Source organism: Anas acuta, chromosome 3, assembly GCF_963932015.1.
Source record: "Anas acuta chromosome 3, bAnaAcu1.1, whole genome shotgun sequence".
In the NCBI taxonomy this organism is placed as follows: domain Eukaryota; kingdom Metazoa; phylum Chordata; class Aves; order Anseriformes; family Anatidae; genus Anas; species Anas acuta.
Genome location: NC_088981.1, coordinates 24,034,958 through 24,062,104, shown reverse-complemented (window position 1 = coordinate 24,062,104; position 27,147 = coordinate 24,034,958). Strand labels below are relative to the sequence as shown.

The 27,147-nt window shown below is 47.6% G+C and overlaps 2 protein-coding genes across 6 annotated transcripts in view; both read left to right on the top strand.

The window, feature by feature from the left end:
• The first annotated feature begins 439 nt into the window (after positions 1–439).
• SERTAD4 (SERTA domain containing 4) lies at positions 440–9,176 on the top strand. Of its 5 annotated transcripts, none has more exons than XM_068676178.1 (4): positions 440–1,196; positions 2,443–2,650; positions 2,989–3,104; positions 6,196–9,176. In XM_068676178.1, the coding sequence occupies exons 2-4, from the start codon at positions 2,458–2,460 to the stop codon at positions 6,925–6,927; spliced, it is 1,041 nt and encodes a 346-aa protein (XP_068532279.1). In that variant the 5' UTR covers positions 440–1,196; positions 2,443–2,457; the 3' UTR covers positions 6,928–9,176. The 5 variants fall into 5 exon arrangements, with proteins under 5 accessions (XP_068532279.1, XP_068532278.1, XP_068532274.1 ...); XM_068676177.1 differs by lacking the exon at positions 440–1,196 and adding an exon at positions 1,223–1,354; XM_068676173.1 differs by lacking the exon at positions 440–1,196 and adding an exon at positions 1,494–1,638.
• A 2,180-nt stretch (positions 9,177–11,356) lies between these two features.
• The window catches only part of HHAT (hedgehog acyltransferase), a 206,083-nt gene continuing 190,292 nt past the window's right edge, over positions 11,357–27,147 (top strand). The window contains exon 1 of the mRNA XM_068676172.1: positions 11,357–11,593. Coding sequence (XP_068532273.1) covers positions 11,416–11,593 — 178 coding nt within the window. The 5' untranslated portion in view covers positions 11,357–11,415. The remainder of the gene's footprint in view (positions 11,594–27,147) is intronic.

Below are 27,147 nucleotides of genomic sequence, written 5' to 3'. Positions count from 1 at the left end.
AAATGGGCTGGGCTTATGGCTGGGGGATGATGTGATCTGGCTCTCGTTCTGGCTCTGACACTGATTTGCTGTGTGACTTCTGGCAAAACGCTCAGGAGGGGATTTTGCTGCCTGTAACGGGGAGAAACGGCACGGCAGCTCCCGGAGCAAAGCCAGAGGTCCTGTTTCTGGGCTAGGTGCAGCCACAGTGCCTCAGAAACATCCCCTCGTGCTTCAGGCTCTCGGTTCTGCGGTGTCCAGCATCACCTTGCAGGAGGCTGACTGCTGACGTGCTGCGTCCCCGCAGCTCCCTTCCCACTCATTTGCAGCAGCTGGCAGTGAGCGCTTCTGAAAATCAAACAAGAGCAAATAGCATGCCCGGCGTCAGGAGCCTCTTAAAAAGGCTGGTTCTCTGCTTCTCTGCGCCGAAGCAATTCCTCTGCTACAAAATGGGGCTTATTTTGTAGCTGAGTGCCACCTCTGCAGCTTTGTAAAGCACGCCCAGACCCACAAGCTCGGTTTGGGGTTTTGGTTTTCCTTTTCTTTTTTCCTCCTCGGGAAGCTCTATTATTTATGCCTTGGTTTTATTCCATTTGGAAACACAGCGAATGTGCGTGGACAGTAGCTGTTTATGGAAGTTAACTGGCCTGCCTCTATTAATTTTGCATGTTGTAAATAGCAGAAGCAGTTCATTTACTTTACAGGCTGTCCAGAGAAGTCAGTTTTTTCGAGATAAATCAGCAGCAGTGTGCAGAAGGCATCCCAACACTTCCTTCCTTCCTTCCTTCCTGTGTGTTTCTGCTTAAGCGCAGAAAGACTTACTTGTGATGAAATATGGTAACAAAATGCACGGTCGACAGCTCTGAGTCCAATTTTGTTCTCATAAAAGAATTCCACAAAGGGATGCTGAACTCATTAGGAGCAAAGAAATCCTGACTTTCCCAGCGCAGCGGTGAGTTTCTTCCAGCCCTTACTCTCCAAGGACAGCACTGAGTGTTGACATCAGGCCAACATCGGAAGATTGATGTCTCCCTGGGAGCGATTCCTCGGCGCAGATTAACGAGGAGAGTCCATGGGTGCTTTCTAAAGGCAGCGCAACCTTTTCAGCCACGAAATGCATGACTTTTGAGCTGGTTCTCAGCTGTTTCTTTTGGCCCTGACCCACTTGTGGTTTTGAGCAGTCTTTCCGTGCGTCGGGACTCAGCTGGAAACAGAAGGTGTGGGGGATAAATGCAGGACCTCGGCTGTGCCACGGGTGACCTCCCTGGTGGCTCGTCATTCCCTGCCTCGTTCTTTCTTTGCCCAGGGAAAGCAAGAGGGCGTTAACGTGCGAGAAAATGTCAGAGGGTCTCACCTAGGGCACGTTACCTTGCTCGTAAGCGAATTTTAAGCTACAAAATAATACATCGATGAGGAGGAAGGGGCTTTGGCATCTTTCAGTACATATGCGGGGTGGCCTTTACTGGGGTGGAAGGCTGGGGGATTTCAGCCCGCTTCCCTTCCTCTCTCATTTTCTGCCTCGGCGGGGCGCAGGGGGGCAGCCCCGCGGGTGCGGGAGCCGAAATCCCGAGCCCAGCAGCAGCCCCGTGCATCCCTCCCGGACTTGGGGAAACCAAGCGGCAGATGTGGATGGTTTATTTTCCTCCCTCTTCTGCTGCGGTTTGTTGTTTTAATTTTGTTTTTATTTTTTATTATTATTATTATTTTTTGCCTCTAGCTGGTACCGCAAGCCAGCGCTGGGATCCCACCTGCCCACCTGCGGGCCTTCCTCCGGGGGGGCTGCGCGAAGGGGAACCGCATCCCTCTTCCTCGGGGAGAGGAGGAGGAGGAGAAGGAGGAGGAGGAGGAGGAGAGGGAGGGAGGGGCCGGCTCTGGGCGCATTGTTCCGCGCTCTCTGCCAAGAAGTGGGTGGCTGCGGGCTCGTCCCCTGCCCCTCGCTCAAACTTTGCTCCCTCCGGCGCCGGGGGGCGGCCGGCCCCGACCCCCCTCCTGCTCCTCCCGGTGCCGGGCTGCGGCTCCCGGCGGGGCAGAGCCGGGCACAGCCAGCTGCGGAGGAGGAGGAGAATGGGCAGCGAGTGAGCCGAGCCGGGCAGCGAGTGAGCGGGGCGGGACGGGACTGGACGGGACGGGACGGGACGGGACGGGACGGGACGGGGATGGGGTCCGGGATGGGGTCGGGGTCGGGGCCGGGGGCGGCGGAGGGAGCGGGGCCCCCGCGCCCTTTGTGGCAGAGGGCTCGGCTCCTTCTCCGGCCGCGGGAAGGCAAAATAATCATAGTGTAATAATAGTGCGGACAGTAATAATAATGATAATATTAATACGATGATGATAATGGTAACAGTGCAGAGAGGCGCCCGGCAGGAGAGCGGCCGGCCAGCAGGAGGGGTGCCCGGGGTGTCGGGGGTCTGCAGGGGGTGCCGGGGGTCCTGGGGCCGGGGTCTCACGGCGCCGCTTCGCTCGCAGGATCCGGCCCCCGCCATGACCCTGGTGCTGCCCATGCAGCGGCTGGGCCGCCCCAGCGCCGCCGAGGGAGCCGCCGACCTCGCCGCCTACCGAGCCCTCTGGGAGCCGCCCGCCTGCGGCCGCACCGCCACCGCCACCGGCACCGGCACCGGCACCGCAGCCCCCGGCACTGCTGCGGCACCGCCAGCCACCGGGACCCCCTCTTCAGGTAGGTCCCGTCCCGTCCCGTGGCTCCCCGTCCCGTCCCGTGTGCCCCCCGTCCCATCCCATGGACCCTCGTCCTGTCCCATCCCATCGCCCCTCATCCCGTCCCGTCCCATCCCGTGTGCCCCCTGTCCGGTCCCGTGGCCCCCAATCCCATCCTGTCCCATCCCGTGTGCAACCCGTCCCGTCCCGTCCCGTCCCGTCCCGTCCCGTCCCGTCCCGTGCCCTCTCCCCACTCGCAGCCCCGGCAGCGGGCTCCCCTCATCGGGAAAAAAAGGATTTGGGTTGGAGGACCTCCGGCAAACCGCGTGTCGTTTGTCCTGTCTGATTTATTGCCCGCAGGATCGCATTACAGGGGAATTTCAGATCCTGTAGCGACATCCAAGATCACATACTTTAAAAGGAAATATGTGGAAGAAGAGGATTTCCATCCACCGCTTGGCAGCTGTGCGCATAAAGTATGTTTTCTCATAGCCGTTATTTTCACCCCGAGTTTCAGAGGCTTAGCACCAGCCATTGACCCGTTTCCAGAAGGCTGAAATACTCTGCTGAAATTAGGGGAGCAATCCAGCTGTTTGCCCAGAAACAAATAGTTGTCGCTTGCTCACATTTATTGTTTTATTGTCAGCAAACTGCCTAGGAAGCAAAGGCGTTTCTGTATTTATAACAACTCTAAGTGTCGATGCTCAGAATAACTTTTTTTTTTCTCCAGATTCTTTTGTTCTTAGATAGTTTATACCATGTGTACAGAAGCAGTTCTGTAGAGTTTGAACACCAGAAATGAAGAACAAACATAAATAAGAAGGGCCCACAATTCCCTATTCACTCCGAACTTTTTCCAGGGGAGAAAATAACAGCAGCAGGTTCCCTGTGCCCCAGAAGGGCTAGAGAGCCTCTGGAGAAGCAGAATGATTCGAAAAGGGAGTACGAGCTCCTCCGGTATTTAATCCTGTTTATTAAAAAGCTAATAACTCCGAAAGAACAGATTAGTAAGTGAAAGATTTTTTTTTTTTTTTTTTTTTAACGAAAGCCATCAAGGGAGGGATTAGAGCAGCCGTTTCCCAGACCGGTGAATACATAAATTGAAATCTGACTTTTTTTCTGGGAGACGTGGTGCTCTTGTTCACCAGGGGTGCAGCCCTGTGAGGAGCCCAACACCAGGACTGACGTGCTTGAGGACATCCCGTGTCCTGGGACACCCCTGGGACATCCCCCTGCCTCGCAGCATCCCGCCGGGCCCCAGTACTACCCCGTCACTGGTGCAGGTGGAGAGGACAGGACGCGCCCCACTCTGCTGGAAGCCCTGCTCACAGAAGGTGGCAGTGCCACCAGAGCCCCGGAGATGGACACTAAAACAGGCCGAGGCCCAGAGCACTGAGGCTCCTCCATGACCTTTCCCTACACCGTGGATGCAACCTCCTGGGAGGAGCGCAGGGTGTGGTGCCTCTCCCCTGCCATGGTGCTGGGTGGGGAGGTCAGCCCCAATGGATCCTGCTGCCCCGGAGGAGAAGCGGGCCGTAACGCCAAGCTGGACCTTAGAGCAGCCAAAGGAATTTTCAGCTATGAAGAGCCTCGGCTGGGGATAAGGGATTGACCGGCAGGTGGAAAACTGCCCCGCCATTAACTCCAGAAGGTGCTCGGTCTGCACCCAGAGCAATGAAGAGAGAGCAACGAGGGTGGCGAAAAATGGCCCCCGTTTAGTGAGTGTGTCTCCCACGTGTCACATCACACCTTTCTCTGATTTCAGCCAGTTTTTTTCCTTGGATAGATTGATGGATTTTTTGCATCAGCGATTAGTTTCCTCACAAAGCGGAGGAATCACTGCCTGTCCCTTTCTAACAGCACCAAAAAGCGCTGTAGAGGTACTGGCGAGAGAGGCCTGTCTCAGACTCCCGAGCTGTTGTAGACGCCTATCCTGCCAGAAACCCTGGGCAACCTGGCCCTGCTGTCCAGCACAGATATCCTCCCTGCTTTGCAACCCAGAGATCTGGGGGAGGGAGGATTCTGCCCAGATTATTTTGAATTTTGTATGCTTTCTGTGCCTCCTCTGCCCATCAAGACTCTCAGATGGGTTGTCCCGTAGGCCCCAGAGCCCACCTCCAGGGCTGCTGGTGACCACTCATGGGAGAAGGCCTCTGATGACTGGTTCCTGCTGGTGGCTCTCCAGGACCTATCTCCAGGATGATCCTCTCACGCTCGAGGCTTTTATGGGTTCCCTGTCAGTTACTACAGCATGTGTAAAGGATGCAGGTTAACCTGTAGGGTTAATATGGTTTAAAATGGGCCTTTTATTATAAAGAACTATTCTCTCTAACAAAGAAGAGCTTCAGCTGTGAACTTGCTTGGAAACATGGCCAATTTTTGTTTTTACGAGGCGCTGTGCTGCTTCTGAGCCCTGCAGCCAGGCCCAGGCTGTGGAAAGAGCTGGAGGGCTGAGGAAAGCTGAATGGATGTGAAAAGCAGCTGTGCTTTAAGCGCTTTCAGTCCTCATAGCTACGACTTCCACTCTGCAAAAATGCTGTAACCATGTGGGAAAGGGAAGAATGATCAAGCCACAGATGGGGGGGATTTAGAGCAGCCTCTCTTTGTGCTGTGCTTCTCTCCTCCTACACAAACCAAATTCTTACTAAAAATGAAAATTAGTTAATGCTGCTTACAGTAGCGTGCATTACCCCCTCTCTATTTTGATTCCCAGGGTAGCGATTACAGTGCAAAGCCCGGGGCCTCCCGGGGGCAGTAACCTGCTCCCGCTGCCAGTGCTGAGAAAGGGAGTCCTGGAAGGACCATGGCAGGGGGAACGAATCTGCGGGCTCCCGGCCAGGATTTCTGCAAATCCCCATCCCCTCTTCGTTTCCTGACCTTGTCCCTGCCTACCCGCGTTCCCACCAGTCCCGTGGAGCGCAGGGTGTAGTGTGCGGGCCAGCAGCTGCTCTCCAGATGCTGCAATGCTTTGAGATGGGTTTTTCCCTGCCTCCCTCCCTGCTTGCGTTTTTGTACACAAGAGCAGTGGTTGAGAGCATGGCATATGGAAGCCTCCTGGCTGGAGGGCCTCTCCCGCTGGCGGTGGATAAGCTGCTCTGGCACTTGCTGCCGGCCGTGTCTCACAAACCTCTGGCGGCCCATGCTGCAGAGAGGCCGCACAGAGGGACCCTCGCCTGGCTTCAGGGCTCTGTAAAGCCCCACAGGGGATGGGATTGGGTCCGCTTACATCAAAGAGCCCCCCATGACTGGAGCAAAACTGCACTACAAATTTATGATTCAGCCCCAGATGCAAGTAAAGAGCCAGATTGGGATTTCACTCTCCCATCCTGGGTTTGTGCCTCTGGATGTGTAACGGGGTTACACCTCAGCCTGGGCTGTTCTGTGGGCAAGAAAAAGCAGGTCCCCAGTCATGCGGGTGTGCACAATGGGAAGCCACTTCTAGGTGCTTGAGAAAGAGAACGAGAAAAGCAGTGGCATGGAGTGAATATTGTGTTTCATTTTCTTTCTCTTGCCTGGAGCAAAACCGGTTGACTTCAGTTCTGTATCTTCTGTCTTTTGCATTTTCAGACAATCTCGGTGTTTGAGGAGCGGGCCCATATTCTTTACATGTCTTTGGAAAAGCTGAAGTTCATTGACGACCCTGAAGTCTACCTGCGGAGATCCGTCCTCATCAACAACTTAATGAAGCGAATCCACGGAGAGATCATCATGCAGAACAACTGGTGCTTCTCCGCTTGCTCCTTCGGTGGCGCCTCGCCACAGGAGTGGTTCGTGCCTCAGGACTGTCCGTACAGAAAACGTCTCCGCATGGCCAAGGAGGAGTACGAGAAGCTCCACACGTGCTGCTTCTATCAAGAGTGCGGCAGTCACTATTTAAACCTACCCTACTCGGTCAGTGCCAGTACGGAAAATACTTCCTCCTCTTCCTCCCCCATTTCTTTGCCCAGCTGTTCCCAGCAGGTGGATTATGACATTGGCAGTGCCCCTACTTACAGGAGCGATGACCAGATACCTGCTAACGAAATATTCGTCACCAATGCCAGGCCTCACGGTAATCAGGAAAAGGCAAAATTTGCTGACGAGAAGGGCAGTAATGAATCTGAGCGAGACAGTGCCCCCCTAAACTGTGAACCTGTACGAGGCACCCATGCTCTCGAATGTAAAGGCAAATTTTATGACTATTTTGAGACTGGATGTAATGACAAGAGCAACGTAAGTGAATCTTGGAAAAAATCCTTAAGGAAAAAGGAATCTTTACCAAGTAATAAAATGTGCTGCAGCAAAGGAAGTAAAATATGAGGCATCTTTCTTGCTCCCTTGAAGCATGCGCAGCATGTTCATTTGTCTATCAGATTTTTATTTTGAATGGATTTTTTATAGTTTTCTACAAATGATACAATCATGCCACAAACATTACATGTAGTTCTAAATGACTGGAGAGCAGATTGCGGAGAGCGTCGCTATGATCTGCATCAGCGGGCTATTTATAAGTATGGAGACTATCATAAAGAACGCAGTTGCGTTACCGCTTAGCACTATAGTCTGTGCAGCTATGGTGTAGCTTTTGTTACTGAAAATACCAATCAGCCAGATGGGGAAAACATATCGTTTTATACATCCCCGCCCCCAAGAAGTCTGCCATTAATTAAGAAGAACCTCCATTCTGTTTACTAAGGAATTAGAAGTCTGGTAAACAAATTGATGCTACCAGCAAGGGTGATGTGCTCCTTGTAACTCGGTGTTTGTTCTGACAAAGGACTGGCTATGTGGACTGGGAATAAACCATCCTTACATTTTGTATTGATACTTCTGAATTCCTGGATTCAGCATCTCGTTCAACTGACAAAATGGGACATAGCATAAGGAAATAACCTGTTTACGGGATCTTAATCAGAAACACAACATGCAGCTCAAGTACTTGCACGTTTTCACCTCGGCTGTAGTAACTAATGAGGCTTGTTGTTATACAGGGCAGGTTTTTTTTTTGGTGCCTTACTTTTTGTCTTAATTTTTGCCAGCGTGAAAATTAAGTATAAATCGGTGATACAGCAGGGATTTAACCTAAGCAGAGGAAAACAAACAAACAAACAACACAACAACACAGGGTGGATCAATATTATTAGAAACCTTTAACCTTTGAAGTACTGAGTTCAACTTCCTATTCAAACATCTCTGTTCTTCCTTTTTGATGCTCAATTGCTTTTTGATTTGCCATCCTTAGGAAGGGATTTAAGAAACAATAGAGAGATGTCTCTTGTAAACAAGCATTCGATGCTTGAGTGTTTCTATGGCAACTGTCTGTTGCTGGGGCTCTTTTATTTCCTTCTTCGTATAATGAAGTTCATGAACCAGTGGCATGTTTTATACTTTATTCTGTTTCGCATAATTCCTCTCTTTTAGATTGCAAAAGCATGCGGGAGTTTTTATATTACTTTTGCTGTTGATTTAAAAAAGACAACAACAGAAAACAAAAAGCACAATGATAGTTAATCAATAATGTGGCGATAAACATGATTTTATCTGAATGAATGTAAGGGTTTTAATTTTTAAAAAGAACATTTTGGAGAAATGAGCTGAGATTTCAGCGGCTAAGGACAACATTTAGTCATCCCTAGGCAGATTGATTCCAAAAGTGTGCTGTTTAAAATGCCCAGAAGGCATTTGTCGGTGTTGGACAGAGAGTATTGTGGGTCTTAGATCTACCAAATTAGTTAGTTCCCACAGTCCCCATAACAACCTGCAGGATGTGCTTGGCAAAGTAGCCACATCCAAGCCACAGCGGACTCATAACAGCTGCCTGTTCCCACAGCATCACGCATCCAAGTGACACCTGCCCACCTCAGTTTGTGTCCAGCAGGTGACATTCACCTCCACATAGGCACCCAGGGGTCCCAGCCCTGGGCTGTCTCTGGAGAGGTGCTGGAGCCAGGTCTGTGGGTTGCAGTTGATCTGGGCAGCTTGCAGAGCACCAGGGCTTCACAGCTCAGCCGGGGTCCTACTGGGCCGTGGTTATGTTGGGCAGCATGCACACCCCATGGTCAGGTTTGCAACCCAGGCAGCTTTTATGAATTAAGTGCAGTGGTCGCAGGAAAAAGGTCTCCACTCCCAACCAAGGTGACCCCAGGAGAACATCTAGGACATAACTCAGTGATAACCTTTGCACCGTCGTGTGAGTGGGAACTGGCAGGTGTTTAAGGGTTATCGCTGTGAAGAATGACAGATAAAGAAAGTGCAAATCCCACCTGATTTCTCCAAGACAGAAGCTTTTTTATTAATAATAATAATATTAAATATAGATCTCATTCATACAGTGTATGAGTAGGATCATCATTTAGACATTTGTCCACAAGGACCAATTTTTAAAAAAACTGATTTTTCTTGTGTTATACCCAGATAGTCTAGTAATGTCTGCTCTTTTCCAATATTTGATAAACACTTGATGTTTTAAGCTTAAATATTAGATGCTTGTATACTAATGTGTTGTTGTAGTAAAGTGAGATTTCCTTGATATATATTTATTAAAATGACCAAAATTCATTTTAATTTTACATCTCCAATGGCTGCTGGATCCTTTCCTCGTGTTTCCCTCCCTCACCCAAGGAAATACTGTTCAATCCAGCTGCTCTGGTGCTGAAGAGGTTATGCAGCAGTCAACTCCTGCACCTCAGGTGGAGGCCAGGATGGAGCCCAGCCTCACCTGGATTTCAGGGACCTTCAGACCAGTCTAGTGGGTTTCCTTGTTCAGTTTTGTTTTGATCTGTGGCATGTGGAGAGTGCAAACCGGACAGATAGGCCTTTTCCCCATTGCATGCCCCAATACCAGGAGTATTTTGCTACTAACATAAATTGACAAGAAACACTTCTTTTCCAAGATGCTATTAATGCCTCTCATCCGCGTCTCCCCTGCATAACTAGTAAACAAATGCTCCTGAGCGTGTTGCTGGTCTATCTGCCTGAAGAACTGGACAGAAGAGCTTATCTCCACAGTGAATGTTTTACCCCCTGCAGGAGACACTTTGCTGCTGGAGTGTGACACTACAGAGCACTGTGCTGTTCAGCAGGCTAATCCCCGCTGATAATGGTACATCCCTAATATATAGAAAACAAACAAACAAAAAAAGATATTAATGTTGTCAGGTCTATTTTAATGTCATTATGGACAAAAGCGTTATTTTATTTTCAAGGATTTCTTTCCACCAGAAAATACAGAACTATGTGTGGAAATGCATAGTTCGTCTGAGTTGAAAAATTGTGCTCCTTTTTCAAAACATGGTGTAATATCACTGCGCTTCATATATACTTAATACTTTTGGTAAGGTTTTGCTATTCTTACTGGACTAGCTGAAGCATGAAAACAGTTTGGCATGGTTATCTGTGCAGCCACAGCACACCGGTAGCCTCAGCTGGCGCTGGTTTGCAATGCCAGCACGGCAGCTGGCTCCATGGAGAAAACAAACGTGGGCTGAGCAGCAGCAATGAAGTGCTGCTTTCAGGCCTGCAGGCATTAGCTGTGGTAAAGAGGTGTTTTCCACAGTCCATCCTCCAGCGCTCCTCCATCCACCCTCCTCTTTCGTCTCGCACCTCACCACCCGTCCTTTCGCTGAAGACACGCGATGCTGCTGGGGCGATGCGCTGGGCTCAGAGGTGCAGCATGGTCTGGAGGGGCATTAAACAAATTAGCTAGGCTTCAGGGCATCTCACCACTTCGTGTGCCTCCGGAGGCCTGTGCCAGTTGTGGCCCAGGCAGCCGAATGGCCCTGCCAGCTGCCAGCCCTGGGACTGTGCCATGGCAGTGACCTGGTGACTGAGGGTTGCCAGTTGAAGCAGGGCGTGAAGGTGATTTCTGGTCTGCCTTCGTCTCATGCCCTTTCACTGGCTTCTTGAGATAAAGGCAACAGCCAGAGGTGTGACAGATGCGATTGCTGCTTACTAATGCCAGCAGCCTTGATAAAATGTTTTGTAAGTTTTCTCAGAAAAGAGCTGGTCACATTAGATAAAGGGTTAAGCTGCAGCAGGGAAAGGATTTCATCTGGTGTTTTATTTGGTGAATGTGATTCTCATGTTCCCAGAGACTTAACCTGTGCAGCCTCGCAGGCAGGGGCTGCCCTGGCTTCACGGAGGAGTCTTTTGGGGCTCCTCAGCACTGGTATGAGCTTTTCGACAGCCACATGAAGCACCCCGGGGGCTTCTCCTGGCAGGGTGCATGCAGCTGGCTGGAAGAGCGCAGCTGGGGCCGCGCTGCAGAGGATCCTGGTGGAGATGCCGGGAGATGCGAGTCTTCCGCAAGGCATCCCGTGTAACAGCCAAGCCGCTCGGTCACAGCCGCCTGGAATACACAGTAATTTCCTGTGTTTTTTCAATCTCACTTTAACTTCTCTGGCAGATGGGGAAAGATGACTAAACCGAGGGAGTTTACAAAAGTTCGTCTTGTGGTGTTTGCAAACTGTCTCTGTGAGGTCCATTTGCTCTAATGTAAACACTGCCATGGCAGGGTGCCTGGTGCCTTTGCAGCAGCTAATCCTGCTCAGCTGAAGGCTGATAATGCGAGGTATACACCAAAGGCCTGGTCTGCATGGTGAACCGAACACAAATCACCCCTGGGGCTGAGGGGTGTTAGGAGGAGACCTTCACTCCTCTCTTGGCTCTCCACAGAAAGTGTGAAGCAAAGCAGCTGTGGCTGCAAGACCAGACTGAATTCACCACTGAGCCTCAGTGGCTTTCTGTGTCGGGGGGCTGTGGGCAGGTGTGGAAGGTTGGATTCAACTCCAAGGCTGTAGTCATGCAAAAATGGTTGCACCTGGGGCTGTAGTTGGCCTGCTGCTGCTGCTCTCCCTAGTCTATAAGTCATGTAAAGGAAGCAAATGCAGCCTTGCGGAAGGTGGAGTTTCAGTTCCTCTGCTTTGCAAAAGTGGTGCAGACTGTGAAGTATGTGAAGCCTTCTCACCAGATCCAGCTGAAAAACCAGGTAGGCAAGTGCTTAACTTCTGTTAATCTTTGTGCTCAGGTTTCCCTCTGATGAACACAGGGAGTGCGAGGAGAAGTCACAGATGTGTGGTCTGCGTGTGCTCAGAAGCATGCTTACTTAGCAAAAACAAACAAACAAAAAAGAACCAACCCCAACTAAAACCCCAAAACAGTGAGCTGCTGAATTTGAAAAACAACTTATTTCCCAAGGCTAGCAATTCCTCTCAATTAGTACAGCATCATTGTCCAATTTACTGCAGAGAGCATCTAATCTGTCATGCTGGGACTGCAGAAACAAGATAAATGGTCTGTCTGATCAAGGTCACTTCATTTGCTTCTACCTCTTGCAGTGGTATTTTCCCTGTGGAATAGCCTGCCAGGCTCATCTTGCTGTACCGTGGGCTGTCTGCCTCCTGAAATAATTAAAGGCTCTGGCAGTTGTGGAGGAGGTGACAGGATAGCAGGGGCTGGTTACCGTGCCTCCTCCAGGGAAACCTGACCCACAGTCATCAGGGCTGTGCTTCTCCAGCGAGCACAGCGGGGCCTTCCAATGGCATTTCCACTGTCTGCTCACCCCATCCTGTTTCTAATGCAGCATTTTCACCCGTAAGGTGTGACTGATGTCCAGTGCTTTCTGGTGGCTGTTGCAGCAGGGCGAGGGGTGATGAGCCCCTCAGCTGGCATGAGATGATGATGTGCCAATGATTGGCAGAGAGGTTGTGCCCAGTCTGATCCGTGGGCTGCCCACAGCTCTGGTTGTTGTTGGTGATTTTGTGTTTCCTCGCCTTGTTCTCAAAGCAGGGTTCAAATGGCAGTTGCCCCTTTCCACCCATGCAGTGCAGGACTGGCCACTCTGCTTGTTACAGAAAGCCTCTGTCTCTGGAAATAGGAGATGAGTAACATTATTTTCAAATCCAGTTGTGCTATATTCATCAACCTTAAAAATCCATGTAATTTTTTGCCTCCATCCATTGCTTTTTTGAGACAAGATCTTCTGTACTTATGTGACTAGGCCTCACTTTTTAGCCATATTCTCTCAGTCATATGGCTGCCGTGGGCCCTTTATTCCTTTGAGTGAAGTCATAGAGTTATGGCCCAAAATGCCATTGCCCTTTATGTTACAAATCATCAGAGTATGCATACATTGTATTGCTACCCTCAGAGTGTAATGTACTTTCAGTACTACATTTTTCCAAATTTATCCTTCATGAGTCTCAAAAATGTATGACCAAAATGACCTACATTTCTCAATTTCTGGTATAATTTACATTAAAATAGTTTGAGTAATTTTTTGATCTTGAGCAGCCTACGTTGTACCTTTGGAGGCCGAATGCCCTTTGTTCTTTCTTTGACCCCTTCCTTTGCTTGACAGCTTGGATTCTGGTTTACCAGCAGAGTAATTAGTGTAATAGTGGCAAACTTTGTGCTTGCTGTGAGAAGTAAGATGCATTATGTTTGCAGTTGTGAAACATACTTTCACTGTAGAATTGCTCCACTACAGAAACCCCAAAATAGCCTGTATAGTCATCAGTCATGAGGAAAATCTTAAACTGTGAGTAAAGGTTAAGCTACTGTCAGATCATTCCCCTTATTCCGCATGCAGGCTGAGGTGAGGATTTTTACAGTATGAGTTTATTTGCCCATTGAAAGTGCTCCTTCTGCTAATTCTGAGGCTTAAAGATGACGATTGAACGTCAGCTTTTGAGGTATTTCACCAGTGACCATTACAAAAAAGATATTTGGGTAATGAGCTTGCCCCACATTCCCAATGGTCTTTGGAGCCTCTTAAGTTGCCAGAAGCTCCCAGTAGTCAGTTCCCTTCCAGCTGCCAAAGATCCTTTTTCCCTTTGAATATTTCCATGTGCTATGCATAAAATATCTTCCTAGGCCCTAGAAACACAGGAACAAGACACTCTTTTAACTGAATGTCAACATAAATAATAGAACTCCAACCAAACCAATAATTTTATTCTCTTCACTTTGGAAATATAAAGCCTTTTTTTTATTTATTTGGAAACTTAATTTTAATTTAAATAATGCAACCACAGCATTTTCAGGCTGCCATGAATATGACACCCATGCACAGAAAATCCTTCGTGATCACATAGTGCTGCCCTGGCGGGTGCCAAAATGAGAACCTCGACCGAGCCTCTGAGGTTTGCCTGGATGCTTTCCCACTGCCTCGTTTCTTCCTTGTACTCAAGAGCTGAGAAGATGCGTGGAGGGGGAGGGGACCTAAGGGAAGATGTAAATCATGGCAACCTGGCTGTCAGGAGGATATCACTTTTTAATTCCCGGTTCATGTTCCCAGTGGCAGCGGAGCTGCGATCTGAAATTCTGTTTCACCTCTCCGCTTTGTGTGTGGGTGCCAGAGCACTGGCAGCCCCTGGCCCCTTGAGCTCGGAGGTAAGGGACCTTGCAGCAGCAGGCTTGCCTAGAGGTTTTGTTCCTGCTTGATAGGTCGGGCTGGCACTCATTGCAGGAGCAGCTGGGAAGAAATAATTAGCATAACAAAGAGCTATATTATAGTATTGCATTTTGAGCCTTCAGATACCTTGCGTGTTGCATACATCTGAATTCCAGGTAGAATCAGAGAAACACAAAAAAAGTCCCTCTGCCTTTAAAGCAAAACGAATATGATTCACTTCAAATATTGCCAAGTTTGGGTGTAGCAGTGCTGTGGGTACATTCACTTGAATGGGGTGTCAGTGGTCACTGGCACGGTGTTGGGGAGCGTGGCTCTGCCCAGCCAGCAGGAGGGTCCCAGGGGGACGCAGGGCCAAGTCTTCCTGACGTGCCTGGGCCAGCAGAGATGTGCTGGGGCCTGTCATCCCCATCAGCTGCTTCTGCGCAGCAGGGGAAGGGCTATGCTCAGGCATTAGGCTGCTGAGGGGAAGGCAGTGGGTGCAAACACTTTGTGTTTTGCTCCGTGTTCACGGTTAGTGATCAGCACAGCCACTCTGGGGGGGCACTGGTGACTTGTACCGTGTTAGTGGCACAAGGTGTGAAGCAGGTGGGAAGCTGCTTGGTGTGCTGTGCTCCTCTTCTTCCTTGCTTGCCACAGAGCTGCCCCAAATGCCTGTGGCATTTTGTAACACCCGTGCTGCCTTCCCCATGAGCTGCTCCGTGCCGCCTGCCTGTGCCATGCCCAGCTGCCCATGTGTTGTGGGCACCTCTCCCCTCCTCCTTCCCCCTTCTGTCTGGTTTTTGGCTGAGGAAAATTACCCACCCCAGGAGTTAGAAGGAATACAGAGAATAAAATAAGAGGAGCAAAAATATCCCTGGGAAGGCTTTTCACAGCTGATCCTCCCCTGGGCTGGATGTCTGTCAGATGTGCTTGCAGCACACAGACACATCTCTCCCTCAGAAAGAGGGATTTAAAACCAAACCCGCAAATGCAGCTCTCCCTCTTGCTCGCTTGGATTGAGAGTCCCTGGCAGGGCAGGAGAGTAAATCCCAGGGCCGGAGGGCGGCTCTGCCAGCCCTGAGGGCAGCCCGCACTGCAGCGGGGAGCCATGTGTGCTCTGTCATCCGTTGCGCTGTTTACTTCTGCAAAACCTGGGTATGCTTTGCCCAGATGTTTGCATTCAGCACTGCCTCGTCGAGCAGGGAGATGTAAGAAGTCGAGCAAAGAGCTTGGAAGATCCTGCCGCTCGGTCCTGGTTGTGCATGGGTTCTTAAATAGCTATTGTAGATTCAGGGAGCCATCACTTTCAAATGGTTACTAAAACCACAACATTGTTTAGGCTTTATGCCTCCAATAGTTATAATAAAATGTATCAGAGAAACATATTTATCAGAAATAATGAGATTTTTTTTTTTACATTTAAAATGCACTGATGCGGTGTCATGCTTTCCTTTACAAGTAATGTCTAAAATAAGAGTTGCCGCTGAAAGAGGTTTGTGAGGAAAAATTACAGAGATCTGTTCTTTTGTTTACTTTGTGCACTTGACAGCCCCTGAACGCAGCCGGGTTCTGCGCTTTGGCTGTGCAGGCTGCCAGTCAGGCTTCTGACATTTGTTTGAGCCTTTTGCATAGCAGCAGAGAAGATGGAGCTGTTTTTTATAAGGCAAATATGACCATGAGAGCACAAAGGGTGCTGATGGATTCGGCAGTAGGGAGTGTCGTTGGAGCGATGGCTTATACGCATTCGTTTCATTAAAAAGAAAGTGATTTAAAACTGACTGTTTCTTCTTACAACCGAGAATAAAACACCACACAAGGGCACTGATGAAAATTTAAAAAGCAAGAGCTGTGAAAGCAAGGCTCTCAGGTAAGCTCCCTGTGGGTTTGGGAGCAATGGGCTGTGCCAGCCCCCAGCACTTCAATCCTGTCCTCAGGGTGCACTGCAAGGGATTCTGAGGCAGCCTTCTCCGGCTAGAGCAAATGCAGTTCACCCTGTGTGTGAAAAATCTCTTTGCTGCAATGGTGCTTGCAGAGGTACCATCAGGTCTGTTCTCAGAGCCTGTTTCTACCTCTGCTCCAGAAAATGGGTTTGCCCCCCTCTCTATACTTACCATATATATTTATCAACCATATGAAGTTGCCAGTGTCCATCTTCTACAGATCTGGTGGAGGGACGTGACCTGCGCCTTTGACCCTGGGAAACTGGAGGAGGCTTGGTGGTGGCTGAACCACAGCCTCAACTCTTATTTTTTTAAATGCTTTTATTTTCTTTTTTAATTTTTATTTTGTATCAACATTGCTTTGACTCAAATCTTTTGAACTCCACATTGTTGAGCAAGAACTGCTGCCAGACCCTCTGCTTTGAAGCAGAAGAGAAACACCTCCATAATTTCCCTTGCCAGTGCCAGAATATGGAGGAAGTCTGCCACAGTGCATGCCCTGATCCTGCTTTGGGGAATCACTTAGAGCTGTTCCTGTTTTGACAGAGCTCATTTACCTCTCCCTAACTGCTCTAATCTCTTAAGAGTGCAATTCAAGTTGTTAATTTGAGTACCTTCATAAAGAATTTCCACATTGCCAATTCCCAGTCTGAACTTCGCTAAAACAAAATGTGTTGCTGGAATACATTTCTCCGCACCCACAATTGTCTTTTTTTCATTCTCTGTGCGCCAGACCCTCCGCTACCTGCTCCGAGCTGCTCTCCGCAAGCCACAAGTTATGAGCGTGAGTCTAATTTCACTCTCCAGTAAGCAGGGAATTTAGAAAATTCAGAAGTGCTGGGATCAACACCAGGCACTCGCATTCGTGATCCTCACTGGGGTGAAAACCGTGTGTGTAGCCGTGTAACTGCTATGCTGCTGCTACCTCTGCATGGAAACCTGAATCGTCTGCGGAGCCAGCTGCCTGCAGGCAGTGCAGGCTGTGCCTGGTGTGCCGGAGGGAGGCTGGGCACAGCTTGTTGGAGGACACACACATGTGCATGCATTAGCTGAGCTGCTTCCCCGAGTCCTGGCCGTGTTCTGTCTTGTCTCTGGGCTCCTTAAAGCAAAGGTCATTAGGGCTGCTCGCTCTGGCGTGTTTTCATCCCACATCCTTCTCGGTATTAGACAATGTCTACCTTGCAATGTCTGATCCTGGTCCAGCACAGAATATTCCATTAATGTGACTCGAAGAGAGGAACTTATTTTTCCCAGCCTCAGTCTGTGAAGTTGGTTGCAGTCTGCTGCTCTGTACAGTACAGCTGAATTGGACGTCCTCTCACCAGCACCCACTGCAGCACTTTATACCTGAACTCATGATGCAATGCAGTTGAGGGGGGAGAAAAAAATAAAAATAAATCCAGCTCTGAGAGGGAGCTGACCTGAAGCCATCCGTGGGGCCTCACGTCGAGCCTGCATCGAGCTCCTGTCATGCTAAGCTGTCAAAAACAATTACCTTGAGAAAACCTTTCTTGCATCTTTACATCTCATTAATTAGTGGGTCCTGCTCTCTGTCACTCTGGCACCTCATGGAGAGTCAAAAGCAGGGGCAGGAAATGATACAGTGGGCCAAACTACCCAATGTCATATGTCCAAAGAAAGGCTTGATTGGTTTAATGGAGGTTGGAAGGGGTATAGTATACATGAGAAGTATGCTATTTTTTTTTTCCTCTGATGCTCTTGCTCATGGGAAATGATGGCAAACAGACAAACAGATGTTAATTTATGAAGTGACCAAAGAGCAGAAAACACCAACATTAAGAGAGCAGGGGGTAAAAGGACTATTTAAGATGGCTCTTGGCTACAGAGTGGAGCAAGGTGAAATTTAACGTTAAGTAAATATCAGCAAGATCTGCTTGAGTGTGGAACAGCCTCCAGAAAGAAACTGGGAGAGCCTTTGCTTGAGCCACTTAAAACTAGCCTGAACAAGGTGCTGGGAGAGAGACACTGCAGAGAACAATTCTGCAACTGCCATAGGGCTGCAATGATCTAATAGCTCTTTCCCACCTTTAATCTCTGTGATCCTACAGTTAATCATCACGTATTCATTGTGAAATCCTGGCTCAAACCATTTGTTAAGACTCTAGCAAGTAAATTTTCATATTAGCTAGAAAAGGACAAGCCAAGGAGTTTTAATCCAAATTTAAGCCAGCATTAGGCTTGGAGCCTTGATTTTGCAGGCAGAAATTTGCATCCAGGTCTGAATCTCGTATGTCTACAGTGGCCAGACTGATATACAGCTTCCTTATTTCTGACTTGTGCTGCTGTAGAAGCTGCTGCCAAGAGCTATAGATATTGTATCAGAGACAGGTTGGTTTTGTTTTGTTTTTCTCCAGGGCAGTGACAGTGATCAGCAATTACAAATACCATTGGACTTCTTGAATGTAAGGGTGTGAGTGGAGGCTGTCTTTCCTTATGCTGTTTCTTCCCTTACATCGTCCTCTGCGCCCCATCTTTTCTTTACAAGTGTGTGGTTGGGACTCAGGTGTGATAAAGACTCTAGAAGATAGTCCAGACTGCCTGCATGATAAAGCCACCTTCCTGGAGCTACACAAGTGCTTCCTCCCGTTGATGAGCTGCAAAGAGTCAAGGTGGCACAGGCAGCTGTGATCCAGAAACTTGTTTTTGTCACTCTAAAAGATGATTATAGATCTGTTAGCAACCCCCTGCCACTATGTAGGCTTGTATAGCAATTACTTCTGCAATTACTTCTACATCACCCTGCTGGTTCTAAACTTTAAGAATATCCTGAAATAGTCCTGAGTTTAGGACTGATGAGCTGTCACATGAACAGTGGCCTGTTGCTTTCCCTCTGTTGTGGAGCAGGTGTGAAGTTGAGCACACAGCACAGGTGCTCTTCTCCTGATCAAGCTTGTTGCTGGATGATGTGTGCAAATTGGAGAATGTGGTGATGGCAAGGGGGATTGCCAGGGCAGGCTGGAAGGACACAGAGGGGAGACAAATGTTTCCATGAAAATTGCTGTCACCTTCCTATGACTCCTACCATGGACAAATAGCTTCTCATTAGATTTTCCATTTCCCTCCTCCATTTCACCTCCAATTTCATGTCATGCGTCTTTTGGTTTTCTTTAAGCTAACCTTCTCCCTGATGAGTACTCAGCCACAGAAGCAGAGTCCTTACCTTAAACTCACCTTCCTCAACAACTTTACTAATAGTTTCCTTTCACTTGCTGCATTACCAGACGGTCCCGATGAATTGGGTAACTGACTTACCTTGCAAACTTATTATTCTATACTTGCTATGTGCAGCACTGATAAATGTCAGGGTTTTGCATAGAAGTCAATACTTTTTTTTTCCCCCTGTGCTTTCCACAATGAATATGACAGGGTACAGATTCAAGAATGCACTAAGGTTTTGATGACTTTCATCCAGATTATGCACATTAGTAACATGAGCAGTTCCTGGGTATGAATAGATGAGCTTCTTATGGGATTTTTTTTGCTGCATCAGGCATGGGAAGCAGGTGAAGCTGGAGAAACTGGAAGGAAGCAGTTTTGCCTACAAAAGTTGTCATTCTGAGTCTGGATTTTTTTTGTTTGCATTTTGTTTTTCACCCAAAAACTTTTTTTTTTTTTTTTAATTTCACCCACAAAGTGGATTTTGCATGTGAGTTCACTTTCTTCCCAGTGTTGCTTTTGGGCTACAAAGAGGAGTGTTGGAGGAGCTGAGGCAATGTTTTTGATACTGTCCACCCTCTGCAGCCCCTGCCTTGTTGCAGGTAGCTCTGGGAGGAAGAAGAATCAGTTGGTTATTCAGGGACTGCTTCAGGAGAGGACCTGTATATCTTTCTGCAGCTTCTGCAGATCAGCGGATAAAAGGATAGAGAGAAGCTCTGCAAAAAAAAAAAAAAAAAAAAAAAATGTAATAGCTTTGCCTTATCCAGCCTTAATGATGGCCCAGAACACCTACTGCGAAGCCAGGTGACCCATAAAAAATCAACACAATTCAGTTATGACTGGGAATAGAGTAAACTGAGATCAGCAATAAAGCAGCTTTTGTACAAGTCAGGAGGATGCTGTAACATGCCAGGGTATTTTTGCTAGTAGTGCCTTTCAGGGCTGTGTTACGGCAAGTTACCTTTTGCCTGGGCTATGTCCAGAGATGATTTTCGTTTTGAGTTTCTTCTCTTTTCCATTAATAAATTTTCTGCTGCATTCAGTCACAGAGCAGACACAGTTTATGTGCTTGCCTGGCGTTCTTAAGCAGCATAGTGGGAAGTCAGGGTAAGGAGGGAGACCTAGGCAGAAAGGGCAGTGTGTATTAGTGTAATAGTGCTGCATCTGCCAACGCATACACTGGTTAGCAAAGGCTATGAGCTAAAACCCATATGGGTATTTTATAGTGTTCTCAGTAACCATGAAGAGGGGCTCTTCACAATCTGTTTCCTGATCTGTGCCTTTTCTGACTTTTCATGCAGGATCCTTCCTGCAAGAGGACTTTCCCTGGACTGCTTCAGGCAAGATCTTATCCTATTTGAGTGCTGCCTCTGGGCTGGAGGCAGGGATAGCCTTGTCCTTGCAAATAATTAGTTTCCAAACCCACAAATTGAACCTCATGACAAGCTCATGTTGAAATGGGGCTCTGTGTACGGTGCCAGGATACCTCTTTCCTTTTCTTGACCTCCTCTCTTCTTTCTGTCCTGTGGTTTCTCCAGTTTATGACTGTGGTGGGTTGACCTTGTTGGACTGTCAGACACCCATCCGGCTGCTCTCTCACTCCCCCTTCTCAGCAGGACAGGGAGAAATATAAGATGGAAAAAAAACTTGTGGTTCAATATAAAGACAGGGAGATGGCTTACCAGTTACTGGCATGGACAAAGCAGATGATTCAGAAAATTAATTTATTGCAAATTGAAATACACTTGGAAAGTGGGAACAAAAATAATTAAAACACCACCTTCCCTTCTTTTTCCTCAGGCTCAGCTTCATTCCCAGCTCCTCTAGCTGTCCCCCTGTCCAGGCAGCTCAGAGAGGATGGGGATGGGGGTTTGTGGTCAGTCCATGACAGTTTGTCCCTGCCACTCCTTCCTCCTCACACTTTTACTCTGTGGGGGTCCTCTCCATGAGCTGCAGGCCTTCAGAGACTGCTCTGGGATGGGCCCTTCCTTGGGCTGCAGGGGAATCCCTGCTCTGGCACCTGGAGCACCTCTTCCCACCCTTCTCCATGGGGCTCTGCAGGGCTGGTTCTCACATCTTAACTCCCTGCCTGTGTGGTGCGTTGCCCTATCTTAAACACACTTTCCCCGGGGTGCCACCATCTTGGCTGCAGGGCGTGGCTGTGCTCTGCAGTGAGGCCATTGGAGCTGGCTGTGTGCAGCATGGGGCAGCATCGGCCTTTCCTCCCAGAGGCCCCTGCAGCCCATCTGCCTCCACCTCACCGGACACCCAGTGCAATGACTTCCAGTCAGAAAGCCCTTTTGGAGACACTGAAATCAAGATTTTGATCCCTGTAGCCCCTCAACATGTCAAGGCTCTGCCACTGCCTGGGCAGGTGCTGCCCAGCAGGGCTTGTGGCTGAGGTTGTTAAACCTGCGGCCATGTTGGCCATGTGCAAGCCCAAAGTGAGGTATTGGTTCCTCTCTATGGAAAGCAAAATTGGGCATCTCAGCCACAGCTGGGGTGCATGTCAATTTGCCAGTCTGCTGCACACCTGAAAGTTTTTTTTTTTTTTTTTTTTTTTTGCTGTTGTTCTAAAGCCAGTGGGGCTGATATGCAGAAACAAAAGGAAGAGTTGTGTTGTAAGCCTAGCATCAGTAGGTGTCTGCCTGTAATACGGGCAATATAAAAAAGCAGGCAGAGCTGCTCCTTTTTTTAGGCAGTGTCCAGAATTATGTAGCTTTTTCTTTCTCTGGAAGTTTTCACTGCTGTGTGATAATAATTATCCAGTTATGGAGGGAAGTCCTTGTTTACACTGAGGATCTCAGCAGATCCACAGTGGGGGTCCTATCCCATGGTGGCTTCCTTCAGAAGTCACAGCCTGCCACCCTCTCTCATGATCCCTGTGGCCAAGTGTTATCCATGCCGTGATGGCTCATGGAAGGGTAACGTTGAAGGGATGTTTCTGAGGAAGGAAGTGAGGAAGTTCACTCCTTCTGCCATCTTTTTAGCCTGGGGGTGGGGGGGGGAGTCCTTGAACAAGAGGAGTATTTCAAGGGAAAGGAGAGGAGGAGGTATGTGGGGCTGAGTCTTTTTGGATTTCCTCAAGTTGTGGGATGTGGGAAGCACCGAGGGTGACAGACTTGGACGGAGGTGAGGAAATGGCCTGGCGAGCTTGGCAGGATCAGGCCAGGGAGGAGTGTCTGTCCTCCCCTGCACCAGGCAGTGGTGGACGCGGTGTGCTTCAGCCACTGGAGCCAACCACGCTCACACCCAGCTCTGCCACTTTGCAAGGCCAGTCCTGTCCTGCCCATGTAGTTGGGCCTTCTGTCCCTGGCTTGCAGCATGAACCACAGAGCTGGGGCTCCCGGCCTTCTGCCAGGGAGCTCCAGGACACAGCCTGGGATTAGGGTGCAAACCAGGGCAGTGCTGCCTAGCCGGCTGCAGGAGCTGAAGTGGTGACTGTTTAAGACAGCTGAAATCACCATCTTCTGATGGCGTTTTGTGTAAGAAGCCCGGAGCTTTAGTTCATCTTATTTCTAAATCAGAATTCACCGATACAACTGTAGTTGTATCTTTAAAGTAATGTGTTAATATGGGTCCTATTGAAGTTTTAGTTTTGCAGATGGTTAACGTTTTGTAACAGATACTGGCATGAACCAAACTCCTAGATCCAAATAGCTTCCAGCCTTTAGATCTGAATCCTGTATGCTCAAAACACTTCCACTTAATCGTTAGTAAACCAGAATATTAAATGGCATCAAAGTGTGGCCATGAGCTAGAGATTTTGTCTGTGAGGTTTAACCTTTGCAGTTTCAGAGCCAAAGCTTTGCATAAAGGAGAAATTCTAGGGTAAATGTAAATAACACACACGTCTGGAGGATTAGCTGTCTCTTGTCCAGAAATGCCACACCTTGTAATTAAAGAAGAGGCTGTTAGTATGCGACATAGGAATGCAGAGGGTGTGGACCATCTCAGATTTACAGGCTATCAGGTTTATGAAAGAGACTAAATGCTGTTTAGTGTTACAAAGGTGGTGAGACCTTTGTTCAGCATTGCCCCAAAAATCTGGCAAACCTCTGGTGGGAAAACACTTTGCAAGTAAGATCTTGCTAGAAAAATAATCTATAAGAAAAATTTAGTAGGGAAACTCCAGTAGTTTCTGAAGTGACTGCTTTTCTTCATGTACTGCAACACAATAATGGTGTATAGACTGAACATGAATATGAGTGTGCAAGTTGCCTACTGTGAGCTGGAAAGTGTGACTATTTTAACTTTACATGTATCCATTAAAATAGAAGTGCATAAGTGAACTTTAGTGCCAAAGAAGTGCAACAAAAGCATTTCAGTATATGAAAAATAGTATCCGTTATGAAGATCTGAATGTAAGCACAGGGCTGAGGAAATCATTTTAGTTGTGTCCTTTCCAGTGAGTTGTTATACCTCACGATATTTATAGCTCAGTAGAATAATGAATATTAACACTTGTCATCTCACATCCAAAGTGTCATGTTAAAAAAAGGGATTTGAACTCTAGAGATTAATGCAGTGAAAATTATGACAACATTTAGCTCAATGAAAGAAAAGCTTTGAGTTAATCATAAAAGGCTCAAAATAGGTCCAAGCTCAGGGAAGCTTTTTTCTTTTTTCTCCTCTCCAGCCAGGCTGTCATGGTGACCCTGTGCTGAAAGCCGTTGTGTCCATATCTCAGATCTGGGTAAGTCTTCCTCCAGAACTCTATGGGTCAGTTGTAACACCAGTCACTAAACCTAGTCCGTTTTGCAGTGGTTTTGGTACTCATGAATGGGCTGGAGAACTGAATCAGATCTGTAACAAGATACAAGAAAATAGAGACCTGCCCTTGCACAGTCACACTTTTTAGAAGTTTGTGCCATGTCCCTTGCATTGAAGGCAAAAGAAGACTTGACTGCCTGATTCTCCTACCTGATGAATATGATGCCTTTTTCCTTCCTTTGCATAGGAAAAAGTTTAACTTCTGGAGGAATTGCCTTGTTTCAAGGCAACTAGACTTTTAATGGGATAAAGAAACATTAGCCACGGTGGTTTGAGTGGAGGGGGAAGCAGCTGATTCAGTTATCTGGAGGCTGGAGGGCACCATTATAATTCAAAACTTGACCTCCAGTTGGACGGTGTTTCCCTTCCATGCTAGGGCTGGATTTGGTTGTGTTGTTACAGACGCACCATTGTGAGTCCAGATTGTGCCCAGCTGCTACACAGATACACAAAGAGCTGAGAAAGCTGCAGGGAGCCTCTTCGTTGTGTGTTCCTGGACAGCGGCCAACCTACCATCAAAGGTTGCCCATTCCTTGAGAAAGCACAGGGCTTACTCCATCCCCCAGCCATGTTGCAACCGAAGGGTGTCCAAATGGAGATGGGAAGGGTATTTCCAGTGCCCCAGTTTGTGGGACAGAGAGTACAAGGTGTGCTGGGGAGGGAAACTCGCACTGATAGAGAAGATAAGCACTGTCTAAATGGAAGGGTACTGAAAACAGTCTGCTAGGGACAAGATATAAGGCATGACAGAGCTTTTAATGAGTGAGTTGTCATCGAATTTCTAGTAATCTTTAGCAGTGTGTTTTGCTCTAATTGATTTTTTCATGCGTTTGCAAAAACTTCTGAAACTCATATATATAAGCTGGCCTGCCTCTGACCAGCACAATTCTTTGTGTGTTAGTTTGCATCAAATACAGCCTAATTCTTATGTAAAAATTCCATGGGAAAATCCAGGAATGACTGCATAACTGATTTGGTATGGCACTGGGCTTTAATTGTTTTCAGATTTCGGTTTTCAAGGCCAAGAAACCAAAACCCTAAGTAATGTTTCATTTCTATCCCTTTGCAAACCGAGTCTCTGTGGAACGCACAACTGTAGCACTCAGCACTGTATATAGAAAAGCACTTTCAGTGTCCTGCAGATGTCTGCTCAGTAGCTTCCATATGGCAGATTACTTATTATTGGACCAGACACCGCTCATGCTTGTGCAATTCTGTTGCAGTTGGCAAGGAGGTAAGGCAATCACAGCTCGATCTGGCCCGTTGGGTCAAATAAACTCTCTGCACACTTGAGTAGGGGTTTCAAGCTGAATAATGTTGCTGGAACAACTTCCAGCCCTCGCTAACAGTGGTGCAGCCCCACCTTTCAGAGAACTTGAAAACCTTATGTGCTTGGTAGTAGCTTAAGAGTGTTCTGCCACCTGAGTGCTGGGCTAGGATGGAAGCTCTTGGATGTTGTTGGCACCTGAAAAGCCTTTATTGGTGCAATGCAATAAGCTGGTGGTCTTAGTGAGGGAAAGGACCAGATAATTATAGAAACAGAATCCTCCTCCAGAAATTGTTCTCCCTGTCAAGGCTGAAATATTTTGGCAGGGGCAGCTTCCTCAGTGTCTCTTGAGCGCTGTATTTTTTGTGGTTTAAGAGAACGCTGCATTCACTTGGGGTTTTGATCCACCAAACTTTATTCTGTTTTCTATTTATAATATTTTCCGTGTTGTTTCTCTGTGACTTCTGTGTGTGTCTGAAGCAGACAAAGAGCAAACTTTGAATTTAGGCACTCTAGTCCAGTCTGGCCAGAACTGGTGTCTGTACAGCTTGGCTTGATGCCCGCTTGGTTTCATCCTGGTGGCACTAAAGTATGAGCAGGATGTGTTTTGTGATGGTGTTGAGTGGTGGCTGGAAATGGTTTCTTACATTCAAAACCACATTTTGAGATATTTTTGATGCAATGGGGCTGCCTCAGGCAAGTTGCACCTGCCTAGCTGAGATCAGGCCCAACCTGTACTGATGCAAGCTGAGAGTCCACATGAGAATGCCTTAAACTTTAAAGATCCCGATTCTCATTGAATCAAAATATTTTTTTATTTATTTATTTTTTTTCCCCCGTTAGAAAGGCTGAATTTGACCCAAAGACTTGGGATAGGCAATCTAGTTAAAGAAGGGGGGGTCAAACAAGGTGTTAATGCACTGGGTAGATAAGGTGGGAATTTAGTGATTCTAGTTTCTCAGTTTTTCCAGTATGGATGGTGGGGGCACATAAATAAGGAGACTTGTTCTTTTGGCTACCTTGCTTTGGTTTGCAATTGCAAATCATATTTGTAGCTCAGCTAATTTGGAAATGGCAGGAAACTCCATTCTAGTTACGAAGAGACACTCGCCATCTGCAGTCTAGCAGTACTTGCCAACTATATGTTTGGGACACAGCAGTCTAGGCAAAAGTGCTATCATCTGACCCTAATATATCTGTTTCTCAGTTTATAGTGTTGTAAGCATGTCAACAGAGCAGCTCTCAAGCATGGCACATTTTGAAACAAGTAAATTATAGCACTAATCTAATGGCTGATTTTTGTTTTTCTGACCTACTTAATTTAAAAAGTGTCTAAAAATGGAAATGCTGTTTCGCTTAATGTGAAGACAGAGCTGGCTTTTTTTCCCCAACATCTGTGTCCAGAAAGGAAGAAAAATCCTGTTTTGACTGGCCTTCCTCCACCAGTCATTTTTTTTTTTCATTTCTTGTCTAAAGCAAAGTAAGTTACATAAACATTCCACCTCTTTCCATAAATTGGCTGCAGTTTCTGAACAATAGCGTTACTGTGAAGAGAAGAAAACCACAGACACACCCCACAACTGTTGGTCACACAGCCAAAGAGAACTAAAGACGCATTCTTTGAAAGTACCAAAAAGGAAATCCATGGTCTTAAAGCAAGACCTTTTATGTTATGTTTGGAAATGTTTCTCATTTCTCTCTTTCTTCCCCCACCCCCGCTTCTTTAGCTTTCTTAGCTCAACATGTTTGAGGGAGTGAAATGGCTCTAGACAGAACTTTATTCTTTGTCGAGATGTGTTGATAGTATTTGTCAGTACTCACTAACCTGGGACCGGATAGTGGAAGAAAACTGAAAAGTGGGATTTTAGAAAGAGGAAAGAAAACATGTTACTAATAATGCCTTTGGGGCTTCCTTGGTATAAAAACTAAAAACGCTTCGCTGGAAAAAAGACAGAGGCTAAGACAGAAATCTCTGTTTAAAGCTGGTAGTT